Source organism: Nesoenas mayeri, assembly GCF_963082525.1.
Source record: "Nesoenas mayeri genome assembly, chromosome: 7".
Taxonomy (NCBI): Eukaryota; Metazoa; Chordata; class Aves; order Columbiformes; family Columbidae; genus Nesoenas; species Nesoenas mayeri.
Genome location: NC_137551.1, coordinates 22,324,710 through 22,338,618, shown reverse-complemented (window position 1 = coordinate 22,338,618; position 13,909 = coordinate 22,324,710). Strand labels below are relative to the sequence as shown.

The following is a 13,909-nucleotide window of genomic DNA, read 5'->3' as shown; positions in this document are numbered from 1 at the left end:
TGTTGGGGAAGTGAATAGCTTTTAATGTGTAATGAGCATTCACAGCCTTCAGAGAGCTTTGGAAATCCTGACCATAAATTTGATCATCTTTTTCACCCCATTTGGATGCATGGAAAGATTTTCTACATGTACATTTTCAGACCCTTGTTCACTCATAGTTTTCTCTCTGTATCCATTTCAACATCTTCTTCCTAGATTTTGTCAGTCACTGCCACAGAGATTCAGCAAGGCTGTCTTGTAATCACCGCTGGTGTCATCCTGACAGGAGAAAAAGTTAAAAAAAAGTGAATGTGAAAGTTCTTCTGCACGCTCCAAGTGTTTCATTTGTCAGTCTGTGGAACATGCCCACGCAGGAAAAGGACTTTGGAAAGAGCAAGTCAGACTTCAGCAGTTACCGCCAGCTGACACACCATCAAAAGTGAACAGAGAAATGAGGCTTGTAGCTGCCACCTGAAATAACATTTATCAAGTCCAATTATTTTCTTTGGAATCCAGATGAGCAATTGATCAGGGCTCTGTCCCAGAGAGTGGCACAGATAAAGTCAGCACGAACAAGAGCAACCAACCCTATGGTGCTCAGTTTTTATGTCCCTGGGTATTTGTGTAGTGTCTCTCCCCTACAAGAAGGGAAAGGGCAGTATAGTTAGCCTTAATGCATGACATTTTTCAGAAAGCCACAAATATGGTCATCTTGATCTAGACAAGCACTACAGAGAATTTCACTAGATACAAATTTTGCTCCCTTTGAATGTTTGTGATGACAGGTGTAAAGCCAGCTCTGCTTCTCAGAAGGAATGAATATTCCATACAGACCCTTGAAGACTGATCATTAATCAACAAGACAGACACTGACAGTACCAATTAGAAGAAAGGGCCTTCATTACAGAACCAGACTTCCCATGGGTACTGCTAAGGATAGGGTTTCTGTGGCATTTGCACTGGGGGAGAGGAATGTCCCAGAGTCCTTCTGACAATTGGTAAAATCCAGAATTTCAGCTGTAACAGGACAGCGTCATTCACTCAGACCTGAGACTCAAACCTCAGAAGCTACAACAAGCTTTGGCAAATTTCAGTTTCTAAACCTATCTCACCACAGTATAGACCAGGCCATTAGCTGAGATAAATCAGCTAAAAACCAACCAAACAAAAGAGTGAACCAAACCAAGAACAACCAAAATCAAACACCACCAAAAAACCCACTCGAACACCACACACCAATCAACAACAAAAAGAAAATTAAAAAAACCCCAGCGCTGTTTTGTCTTATATGGCTCAGACTTGAAGTAGCTAAGAACAGTAGAGAGAGAGGAGAAAATGACATAAGAGTGTGGCAAAGATTTAACAGGGAGGATTAAATACATATAGAGTCATCTAGGAGATCATGAAGTACAGAAATACAGTCTGGTCCATGAAAAACCTGGAGCAGTCTCTCCTCAAGTTTGGACTTGCCCAAGTCACTTACAGAGCACACAATCTGACTCACCTTTCAGGCATATGTCTCTCAAGGAGATAACCGTAAATAGGCCTAATGAAGGAGAGCTATGATCTTAGCAGAAAAGACATTTTTAGTGAAAACAACCATGGAAGAACCCCATGGTGCTGGACAGGATAGGAATTTGCATGATGGTTAAGAACCATCATACAAGGATGCTGCTTACCAGAATCATACTGGAGAGAGTCTTCCCTGCAATATGCTTGAATTCAGCCTTTATGAGATTTAAATCAACTTCACTTCGAGAAACAATCACCCTTATGAGAGTTCCATCATGAGTGCCAGCCCCCTGGAATAACAGATGTATCAGTCTGTGACGTTAGTGGGTGTTCAAGGGGTAAGCTTTTGGAAAAAGTGGTCCAGCTCAGGAGGAGAGAGCTTTCAAACATCACCTGGCATGTGTTCTGCAGCACATCTGCTTCTCTTTCTGGAGGGTCAATGCCCATCCCACTCCCAGAAGCCACTGTCAATACCACAAGCCAACCAGGGAAGTGCTATAAGCCTTTACACATGTCAAATGCAAAAGTAAACATGCTACAGAGTTGGAAGTCAGCACTGAATACATATTGTCCTTCTGCAGCATCACCCATGGAACTCTTGTCTTCAACCAGCGTTGTTTAACCACTCACAGGATATCACACTGATAACAAAAATAATCAGTCATCTCAGCTTTCCACCAAGTTGGGAGAGTTGACATCTTTTACATATCAGTTAGGAGTTCTAGCAGTACAACTTGCAGATGCCTTATGCATCCCCCTTTGGAACTTTTTCATTTTATACTGCCATTGAGAGAATTACTTTCTTAAAAGGAAATACTGTGGTCCAGTCCATGAAGTTAACATTATGGGCAAAACTCAATCAAAATCTATCTCCTAGAAAAGTCTCTTCCAAAAGTTTTGTCCATATTCCAAAAGGTGGGACTGGGTTCCTTGCAAACTCCCAAGTCAGAAAAGCCACACTCTCTTTGTATTGCAAGCTTAAAGGGTACTTTTCTATCCAAGGTGTTTGAAAGGATTTTACTGTTACTGGCAACAATAGCACTAAACTTGCTGGTTTTCACCAAAACCCTGGGTCTCCTAATTTGAATTGGTGGAAGTCAGTTTACAGGTCCAGTTTGAAAACAAGTATGTTACAATGAAGAGTCTTACCTTTAAAGCATGGTACAGCCTCTCTGCAAAGTAGTGGTGGACATTCCTGGTGCATTTCACTAGGCATACAAAAAGGCTGAGTAAGAATCAAAGGTAGTTCCAGTCTAGGGCAGCAGGTAACAGAGGTTCAACATGCCTTCCATTAATTCAGTGTGCCCCTAGGATCCGTGTTTATGTTACCTAAGACATACCCTTTACTTCCTACCAGATACCTTTATAAAGTAGATCCATCCCATAACAGTCAACTGCTGCAGGAGAAAAGGCAGCAGACTCATACAAAAGAAAGGGAAATGTAGCCACTCTTACCAATAGCCAGCATGGCATCCTCGAGTGAACCATGAGTTTCACTCTTGATAGAGTCTTCTATGCTCTTACCAGCCAGTTTCTGGTATTCTTCAAACACTGTTTGAAACACAAAGAACTTCTATTTTTTTACCAAGCAACTGCTCAGGCACTTTGATGCAAATATTTACAGGGATTGCTTGTGTTGCAATATGTAAACAGAGATCTCACTGAAACAATGGCCACATTTGCACCAACTGCAGGGGGCGTTAGCCAAGCACAGAAATCAACTACAACAATGGATGGCAAAGTTCAGAAGAACCCAACCCATCCACAGGTCTTAATTCCTGCCTTCATTTAAAAATGCAAGCTCAGTCACTTCATATTTATTTTGAAATATGACCCTTCGCCACTGTCTTTAACCACAGAAATGAAGCAGACAACAGAAGGTTAGGCACAACTCTACCATTTGGTCTTGTGTTTGATGTCACTAGCTTCAGAAGCAAAAATAATATCCGATTAACCCTAGGAAACTGTGCTGCTCATGGTCTTTAGACTTCTGAATTATGACAGCAGTTTGGGAAAACATATTGTTTCAACCACAATTAAAAAAACCCAAACAAAACAACAAAACACCAAAAACAAACCCACAAATCACAATTTAGAAAAGATGAGCGAAACACAGGTGCAAATTCCAAAATAATTGAACTCCCACAGTAACAAAACCTCAGCAACAGAGAAATTGTTCACCTTGTGTACTCTGTGTACTCCAAGGTTCACAATTATGGATATCAATTTTGATTCCTAGTTTTCAGATCAAGAAGGAAAACTAATGCAATAGACATCTTAGTGAAGTTTGCTCAGCATTCAAGATCAGAAACCTAAATGTTAACACTCAGATACTTCAGGGAAGGGCAATTCCATAGAGTAGACAGATGGATAAAACCTTCTAACTCAGGCCTACCCTCCATATTGAAAAAAAAAATTAGCTCTAACAATTACACTCAAGTTTTAAACATAAACAGTTACAGGCTGCGGCAGCACAAAGGAAATTACTTGCTTGGTTATACAGTAGGTCACAAAGATTGGTTACATCCTTATAACTAGTTGAAATTCAGTTCTTAGAGGCAGACACAACCAAAGACTAAAGCTTGCTTTTGGGGGTTTGTTTTCTAAGTGATGCTGGGAGATTAAATTTGAAACACAAGGGGGAGCTGGCCTCCAGGCTCTGGAAAACAGTCTCAAAAGACCTCAGCTTGAAAAAACTCAGGCATACCTAGTCGTCAGCTAAATATATCAGTTTAGGTCCAGCTCATTTACACAGTACTTGATATGCTTATACTCAGCCAACATAACAAAAACCAAGGCCTTGGGCTGCCTCAAAAGTCTTGAGATGACAAGGCCAGGTTTCTGCTGCACAGGGCAGTGGGGAGCTGAGGGCTCCCTTAGGTGGAGGTGGGTTAGTGTCTTCCATCCCAGCAGTCTCTGATGTCCTCAGAAGAACCTGGGACAGAAATGCAGGGTACACCCTGTCATTCTTCAGCACTGAATAACTAATGACATTTTTGGCAATTTTTTCCCAGAGGAACCGACATTCAAAGGGTCATGGATCTGTCCACTGCATGCTCCTACCTGGCTGGAAAGAGACTCTCTCTCTCTTTCTCCCCTTGGGTTTACAAAAGAACCTATACCACCCAGTCATTGCCACTGTATAAGGACTTGTAAATAAGCCACTTGATTTTCAGCAGCACTAAGTCTTCATCAGTTTTCACGAAAGCTGCTGGCACCTTTTCGTCACTGGAGTGACCAAGGATTAGCAGACAGACTCAGGTATTTATTCGTGATCACCCATCTCTCCCATCTATAGCCATCTCTTCTTTTTGCCTAGGGTGATTTCTCATTGCAGAGGCTTGGGATTGTAGGCTGTGCTCCATACCTTTCAGCAGGTGTGTGGCACTCCTCTTGCACAAGATGGTGATAAACTGTACCTCATCAGTGCCCTTTATCTTCTCCCCAGCAGCATGGAGAGTCTGTAGTTTAACACACAATTGTTAGAAAGATGTTCTCTGTGTGTATGTAGCTGGTAAAGGAACGTAGCTTGGCTTAAGGCACTGCTGGGATAAAGAGGTTCAAAGCAACCTAAACCTAGACCTAGACTCTACTGGAATGGTTGATTATGAAAACCCTACATCATGTCTTCTAGTCAAATTGGAGCAGCCACTGTTTTCACCCTTTCCATCCCTCCTGCAGCAGCTGGAGCAGCCAACAATACCCGTGCTGTTATGGTGCTGTAACACTGCACCAAATGCATATATTTTCACATGTCACAACCAGATGAGCCCAAGTCCAACTCTCACAGCTCTCAATAGCAAAGCAAAACTGAAGACCCCCAAGCTGCTTCCACTTCAAGACCACCCCTTCTCAAAATACTGTGGCTCCAACCCTCTGCTGACGCACTCTGAAGCTCAAGACAGGTAGAATGCAGGCGTATCACTGATCACAGGTGTTTGAGAGTACCTCTGCATCTTGGCGAGCCAGTGCTGTGTCCACATAGAAATACTCATTGTCCCTCTCACCCTATGAGAAAAAAAAAAAAGAAAGATAACCACTTTGCCTCATGAAGATTCTTCTAAATATAAGGATCACAATGTATGTTCTGGGCAAAAAAATCAATTATCCTTCTCAGTTACCTATTTCTGCAGAGTACTCAAACAGTAATGTTTCAGACAGCACAAGTGCTAATGTCTTCACTGAAAGGCACTAAAATCAGTCATAGGAAGAGAAGTAAAAAAAACTGCTAAGTTATTCTGCTGCTAGGCAGGAAAATTCAGAAAACATGATGGGATAAATTCATCTGAATGCATTCCGCATTGAGGGCACAGACCCTGGAAGAGTGGTGAATCATAGCTGAGTGGCATTGTTTTCTAAGACCCTGGTAGAGTGCAGTGGCTTTATGCACACCGAAAAGTGAGGTACCTCCCTGCAGCAGAGATGATTGCAAGCTCCCAGCTCTCTTACTGCAGCTAAGGGAGGGTTCCCTACTGCAGTCACATTGAAGCTGAAACACATCGAGTTCAAGTGACATTTTTGTCTCTGCGGTTTCTCTGGTGATTATGACTGTATTGCCTCTTCTATTGCATGTCTGCTCCAAAAAGGAAGAGAAAAATGTGAAGATTTTTATACCGTCATTTCCCTTCTCTAGCATTACCTGAAGAAGGCAAACCAGAATCTGTTCAAAGTAGCCACTTGTATCTGATTTTATGTCTTCCTCCAGATCAGAACCGTATTCTATCAAAGGAGAAGAGAAGGACAAGGGAAGGATTTGTTATTTGGGTCATATAGTCAAGATACTACTAGTCACTCAAGAGCACACAATAGCCTGACACTAGTCAAGAAGGTCACTAGGGAAAAAAACTAGGGCTGAGATCAGCTCACACACTTAATGGTACCCAGGTAGGCATTCACATCTGACTGAGTCACTAGCTCCACTGATATTCAATGCATTAACAGAGTTAATGTCAGAGATATAGTTTAAGGACCAAAGGGATATCACATGTTTACAAATACAGATTTGATAAATACTCATCTAGAACATATTTAATGGGGAGAAAAAGCCAAGTGCATAGCTATAGTTTCTTTTGCATTCTGACAATAGCCTGTGTGCCCAAGCCAAAACAAATTTGCGATTTGCTGACCTTTTCCTGTAGCTGCATAGAGACCTAGAAAGGGATTTTAAAATTCTCTCAGCATAGTCGTGTTCTGTTTGCCAGGCTGAAAGCAGAGTTAGGTTGCACCTTCTTGCTTTTAAAAAGCCCATTTTCCTGCTGACAGTGCTAGTTGGTAACACCATTCCTGCTGTGCAATCAGGCAATCCCACATTGGTCTGACCACACAAATCAGAGCCCCAGGCACTTTACCTTCTTTGTATGCCTTAATTATTTCCTTGATCTGCGCTTTTGTTCGGGATGCCAGGATCTCTATGATAACATCTTCACTTGTTCCCACACCCTTTAATAGAAAACATAGTGAAGAAATAAAGGTGGAGAAAGGCGTGGAATGAAATTTATTGCTAGAGAAGTATGGTCAAGTAAGGAGTCGAATGGCATCAAAGTGTTAGGCTGCATGCTGAGCTCTGAGATGTGGTCATGATGAAAGCTAGAGACATGACACACATTTGGTTTGACCATGGTTTCTTTTACTGAGGTGTCTAGTTCATAAAGGATTACTTTATGTAACGCTGCATTTCTGCAATGCATTTCTGGATTTGGATCTTTGATGACAAACAGTGTTAGAAGGATGTAGGGAGACCAATGTTTGTCTATTCAGTCCATCTTTGTACCATTTTAAAAGACTTCTCTGCATCTGAATTTGAAAAGATACTGTATCAATAGCTAAGATCCCAGGCAACCCCAGCCTGGCCCTTGCACCACCACTCCTTGATTTCTTAAAAGCTTCACATCTCACGTGGGGTGTCAGGGCAGAAGTTTTGTGTGACTGAGCTTCATTCAGGAGAGGCACTGCAAGAAGCATTGAAGAGATGTTTAACTGAAAAACATGATCTGTATATGTTCATTTTTTGTCAAAGCTGAACTTAGTTTTGCTGTTGCCTTCCCCAGGCTCTGTGAGACATCTATGTATGGGAACTCTCATAAAGCCGTAAATATTAAAGTAGCATTTCCCCCCATAGTAGGCATTAATGATATAACTATTTCTCAAGGGCTACCACTAATAACAAATTCAATCATCTAATAGTCCAGTTATTACCACTTGCATTAGAAGAACAGTTACAGGAAATTAGAACTGTGTCTGTGCTACTACTGAAATACCAGCATGCAATTCACTTACCTTCATGGCATCATGGAGCTCCTTGGCATCATACTTGAATGGGGAGTACATGAGAGCTACAATGAGCCTCTCAAAGTTGCCACTCAGTTCAGACTTCAGGCTTTCAATCAGATCCTGTTAAACATGCATCACTCAGTTACATAAAAAGCCTTACAGAATCTTTTTACTGCCTGGTGCTCTTTCCATCCCTGTGACCTACAGCAATGAAGCTGTATTGTGTTGATAGTTTATCAGAAGAAGTCCTGGGACTGAAAAAGGCACCCAACTTCAAATGGGATTTGTCTAGGTCTTTCCACATTCCCTACTGTCCCAATACTCACACTTCTCCAAGGTACTAATTAATTCTGCAGCAGGATAGGGAAGATTAAAATCCTCCTCCACCCTGCCTTACTCAGTGAGCAGAACCAGGCAGCTAAGGGCCCTGGATTGAGCAAGGGATGTAGCTTCAGACAGAGATGATTCCCAAAGCCTGCACAGAAATATGCATGCAGGACTTTTGCAGAATCAGGCATGCAGTCTGTCTGAAGAGAGACTTCAAACTTCCCTTTCACTATAATGCAGGTTTTTTAGGGTGCAACTCACCCTGTTTTAGTGGGATGAAGCACGCTATTCATTGTCCCAGGCTTCAACCCCTGCACCCCCCATTTTCTTTTTTTCCTGAGACCCTTGCATGCCTGTCCCCCTTCCATTGGGAACTGCAGAGTAGGACTGGTGACAGAGTTTTCCAGTGGAAAAGTTTTCCCAAGAAAAGATTTTGTCGAAGACTGAAACATAGCCACAGGAAAACATGGTTGTCAATAAGTGTAGTTTGTTTTCATGTTCAGAATTTCCAAATGAATGTAATTAAAGAAGTCTTTAAATTGAACTTTCTTTGGCATTTAAAGGGCCCCAAACCAAATTAATATTTTACTGAAAATGCCACTAAGTAAGGTATCAGTTTTTGTTACAGCATTGAAAACAGTAAGAACTTTAAATGAAAATAGTTTAAAAATTATTTCAATTCAAAAAGCATTATACAAAAACAAACAAACAAACAAACAAACAATCTTTGAGGGAAAACAATTCTTTTCCAACCAGAAATTAATTTCACATATTCCCTCCAGGCTTTATAAATAAATATTATTGTACTTATTTGCAGAAGACCTGCATATTGTTTGCCTCATGCTTGAAGGATTAACTGTACACCCATTTACTACACCCTGAATGCAGTGAAACAGTGACTGAATATGGCTCTGTTTTGAAAGAACCTTTCCAAACTGTCCTTTGAACGATATGGCAATCTGTTGACGCTGCATATTGGTTCTCTTGGTTAGGACGTCAATTATAGCTTGTTCATCAGTCCCTGCGGAGAACAAGTGCACAGAATAAGTTGACTCACTTTGAATATCAAGACATCCTTCCCTAGTTCATTGCCTTCATGCATAAGTTTAAGTATGTACCGATAAAACTTTAATTTTTAATTTTCCACTTTAAAAAAGTGATATTTCTGGCTGCAACTTTCTAAAGGAATGGCTTTCAACTTGGCAATCATAAGCAGAAAATAGAATTTACACATCTAGTTGGAGTCAACTCACCAAGACCTTTCATGGCTTTGTACAAAGTTTGAGCATCAGGTACAGGGTCAAAGTTTAAAGCACCTGTCACAGCCTTGCCCTCTGCTTCACTCTGAAAGAGGAAGAAAAATACGGGACTTTTCACTATTGCTTTTCATCAGCAGAAACACAAAGTGCAAAGCATAACTGACACTGCTGCAACAGTCATTAAATGCAGTTAGTCTGGCAGAAAAAGCTGAGAAGGCTAGACTTTCCTATTCACCCCTTAAATTCAGTGATTCACATGCTATCATATCATACTGCATTTCCCAGTGATTTAGTGCAGGGTAGTTTTCACGCATTCTGATTTCATGGAATAGTCATGCTCTGAGAAACCATTTTTCTAAGTAACAGTTTTATTCTGCTGCTGCACTTCTGCACAGCTGGTTTCAAGAAGGAAGCATCTCTACTGGAAGGATTCAGTCCAAGAGAACACTTGGAAGGAAGAGATCCATCTGGAGGAGTGCATATTTGATGTTCTCTCCCAAACCAAGGGCCAACTACACAGGAATCCTCCAGACAGACCCCTAAGGTGCTGCCAGTGCCAGAGACCCAGGGCAGGAAGACCCACTGAGACTTATTCCCATCACCACAACATAGTAGGGCCATCAACCAAGACCCATGCTTAGAAGCTTCATTGTAACAAGAGCTTTTTGTCAAGGGACTGGCTTGGACATATTGATGCTTCTCTAACAACAAGGTCCTATCAACAGTGGAGTACATGAGTTGTTAGGCACAAAGAGTCATCACTACTTCATTCCAATAATGGACACAATTTTCTCTTTCTAAGCAGCAGAGAGATTAAAGTTGCCCCAGGAAATGACTGTATTTTCATAAATTTACTCGTGGGAATAATTTCGAATTAATGATATCAGTATGACCTGATGGATTTTTCAATGGGAGTGGCTTCACAGCCAGATAAAAAGCACCTTCAAATCAGAGCTTACAGATCGCAAGGAATCACTATAGTTATCCCTTCTGACTTGGAAAATACAGACACACAATGTCACCCAGAAGCCTCCTGTTATGATGCAAATCCCTTCTGCTCTTATTTCCTGTTTGAAAGAGCCCTCTTTGTCTAGAGTCCTTCCAGGTCACCCAAGTCCTCCCTGGAGAAAAAAGCCTCCCCAAAGGAAAAAGCCTTCCAGTTATCCTTGCCAGCTTGTGGAAATTCCCTTCAGGATGTGCATTCCTGTTTTTAATGAGAGGCTGGAAAATTAATGGCTGTGTGCTCAGGAGTGTCTGTCAACAAATGCCAGGTCTGGCAGAGTGCTGTGATGAAGCATCCCCTCACTGTGCTGCACAGATGCTCAGACTGGCTGAGAGTAAACCAGCTCAGGTGTCCTTGTTGAGTGCTTTACCAGTAGACGCAGTTGGCACATGTTCGCATTCCAGCCCCTTTGCCAGCCGAGCTCTGGGAACAGTGACAAGCAACCAAAGGCAATGAGGAGTATTGAGAGAGGCAGTATGTTCATCAGCTAGCAAGATCTGGAGAAGCTTGTGTTACAGCCAGCACAGAGACAGACTCCAGTGCTACCACACCTTGCTCCCAGGAGAAAGAGCAGCTGTGAAGCAGATGGTATCAACAGGAAACTTCTTAATAGTTGCAGCTTTGAATCCCACTAATAACTGAGGAGCAAGTTTAAGGCTGTGCTGAAGCTATCACTGCAGAAAGAAGAGTGACAGACTAAAGCATTAACATCCCCAATGGCTTGTCATCAGCCTGGAACAGAGTCTGGCTGAGCTCACAGGACCATTGCAAGTGCTCTTTTTCTGGTACCCTGCAAAATCAACCAGCACCATCAAAACTACCCTGGAAAGCATGCTACACTCGTTCACCTGATTTTGCTCTGAAAAATATGGACAATCCTCTCTAGCTGCCCTACAGGACCCTGAGAAAGAAACGCTCTGGTTCCGTGCCTGGTGAATCAGTGAAAGAGGGAGTGCAAAGCTGAGCTTTCATTTGGCAGCAACAGAAACAAATTAAACAATGGTCTTTTTGGGTACTAATTCCAATAAACATTTACAGCTCATCCTGGCTCAGGTAGCACCCTCATGACACACTCATACACCTTACTCACTGTGTACATAATTGTTCCAGTACAGACACAATCACAACAGGTTGCCAGAAAAACAGTGTTCAGTTTGGTCTTGTTTCCCAGGTGAACCGATCCTACAATTACCTAACTGAAACTACTCAAGGCATCTGTGTAACTCTTATGTGATGATGAATAATTGGCATGAAAGCAATGGAATCAGCATACCTTACAGCTGATACTCTGTAAAATTTTACCTATAAATGAAGGGGAGGGATATTAAAAGTTTAGGTTCGAAAATATTTTGGTAGGAAAAGAGTGTTTCATTGAAAAGCTGGAATCTGGGGACAGGCAGGGTTACTGGGGATTTTTCAGCTGAAACTTTCTGAAAAAGTTTCACATTTTTTCATTCTTTTTGGTTTTGAACTGTATTTTCTGTGAAGGGTTTAGAAAAATCAAAACAATTTTTACCATCCTTCCTTTGTCCTCTCATCTTCTTTTCATGCCTTTGCCCCCTGCAACACTGACAGGTAAGAAATCGCTGGAGCTTTCGATGGCCCTTCTCCTTTTCTCACTCTAAGTTATCAAATGATTCCTACCTTGGGGGTTAATGGGGAAGAGATCAGCAGAAAGGACAAAGAAATAAATTGACAGCTTCTACAAGCTTTGAAAAAAAAAAAAAAAAAAATCCATTTTACTATACTAAGCTTCCAAAATGAAACAGGGAGGCAGAGGAAAATTAGCAGAAAGGAAGATTACAATTTTAATATTTCTGGGAAAAAAAAAAATCATGATATTTTGAGATCAGAAGATTTCCCTATCTGAATCCTACTGAAAGTGGTTTTTTTGTTTTTTGTTTTTTGTTTTTTTTTTTTGTTTGGTTGGCTGTTTTTCTTTCCCACCCCTTGGTTGCAAAATTGTAACTGACAACTTGAAAAATGGTCATCTTCTTGCAAAATGGTTTCTAACTCCTTGATGCTGTATTGCACCTGAGGTGATACACACTGCAGAACAGCTCTCCTGCACTTTCCAGGTACCTCTGCTGGCATGTGGGAGCAGAGCCCCTTGTCCCCAGCCCAGCCACCTGCACCAGGGCTGCCAGTGCCCAGGTGGGAGAGGAGCAGCAGCACTGGAGCCTCGGTGCTGGCTCACTCCTTGCATGGGCTGCTGAAACATAAACATGTCTTCACAGCGAGAATCAGGGGAACTGGGACAAATCTTTCCACAAACAAGACAAAAGCACTACAGAGAAAGCCTATGCACTACTGGTAGTGGTGCTGGGCAGGGGATGGGGCTGGGAAAGAAAACTTCTTTACCTGTACTCCTCCATCACACATCTCCAGCCAGTCTCTTCTAGGCTTTGGCTTGTAGTCTGGAGGTAAACCTGACCTTCCACAGAGGTTAATGGGAGAACTGCCATGGATGGCAGCAGAGCTCTGCACATCACCAGATCTGCCTCCCATCTGACCTGAGCCATACCCTGGAGGCTGCCCAGTGCATCCCAAGAGCATCACCCCATTCTGCCACATTCCTCTCAAAACCGTGAGAGGTTAAAAGAGAACATACACAGCATTTCTGGCTCCTAGCAGACAGACAGGGAGTTTAAATCCACATTGTCACGCAATATTAAAAACCCACCAAAGAAAAAGACATTGTAGTTAGACCACATCTCCCTCTGTGACCACAGACTGCCAGCACAACTGAGGACCAAAATGAGGACAGGCCAGTGCTCTGAACTCACTATCACAAGAGAAGGGAACAGCTAAGGAGCCTGCGGCTTGCAGAATTCAGCTGTGTAACTTGTTCGCTGGCACCATCTCTCCATGCACACAGGCACAAAAACACCCCACTGTACCACTCTCCTCTGAAGCACCGGGGAGAGCCTGCTCTTCTTCTTAAAGCCAGCAATCATGTTGACACCTTCCTTAATCAGGGGTTTTGAAGTGCTGAATGCTATTTTATAGTTAGAAAACCAGTAAATAGGTCTTACTGATTTTTAAAGGAAACATTTCATTCCCACACAGTACAAGTTACCTTATTATGGTGCAAAAAAACAATCAAACAACAACAACAACAAAACAAACCAGGGTGTCTTTCTTCAATATTTTCTCTACTTACCCAGGCCTTCCACCATGCCATTGCAGTCTTAGTAGTGATACCTGGATCTGTTGATGAAGAAAAACACACATATCACACCTCACAGTTAGGGAATCTGAAACTCAAAGGTGGTAGAGGGACACAAGGAAGAAACAAAAGTTCTTTTCTATAAACTTACCACAAGGAAACTGGAATAACTGTACTCCTCAGGAAGTTTATTCCCTCTGGTAGCTGCAGAACGTAACTGGCCTCTCTGTGCTGGGAACAAGCAGGTATAAATCATCCTTATCTACAAATAGCATGGGGCAACGCCCTCAGACATGGCTCAACCTGTTTTTCACATATGATCTCAGAGGGAGAGATCAAGTTGCTTAATAAGTGAGGCTTCCCTTGTGAGGATCCCTACATTCAACCCCT

The 13,909-nt window shown here is 42.1% G+C and overlaps 1 protein-coding gene across 1 annotated transcript; it reads right to left on the bottom strand.

Moving 5' to 3' along the window:
- Positions 1 to 201: 201 nt before the first annotated feature.
- Positions 202 to 13,534, bottom strand: ANXA8L1 (annexin A8 like 1; the record flags this gene model as incomplete). The annotated part of the gene is made up of 12 exons (XM_080347406.1): positions 202 to 258; positions 1,659 to 1,781; positions 2,641 to 2,699; positions 2,947 to 3,042; positions 4,859 to 4,952; positions 5,440 to 5,499; positions 6,131 to 6,210; positions 6,840 to 6,930; positions 7,768 to 7,881; positions 9,015 to 9,109; positions 9,342 to 9,432; positions 13,514 to 13,534. 12 exons carry the CDS (start codon positions 13,532 to 13,534, stop codon positions 202 to 204), a joined length of 981 nt encoding a protein of 326 aa, XP_080203532.1.
- Positions 13,535 to 13,909: the final 375 nt, after the last annotated feature.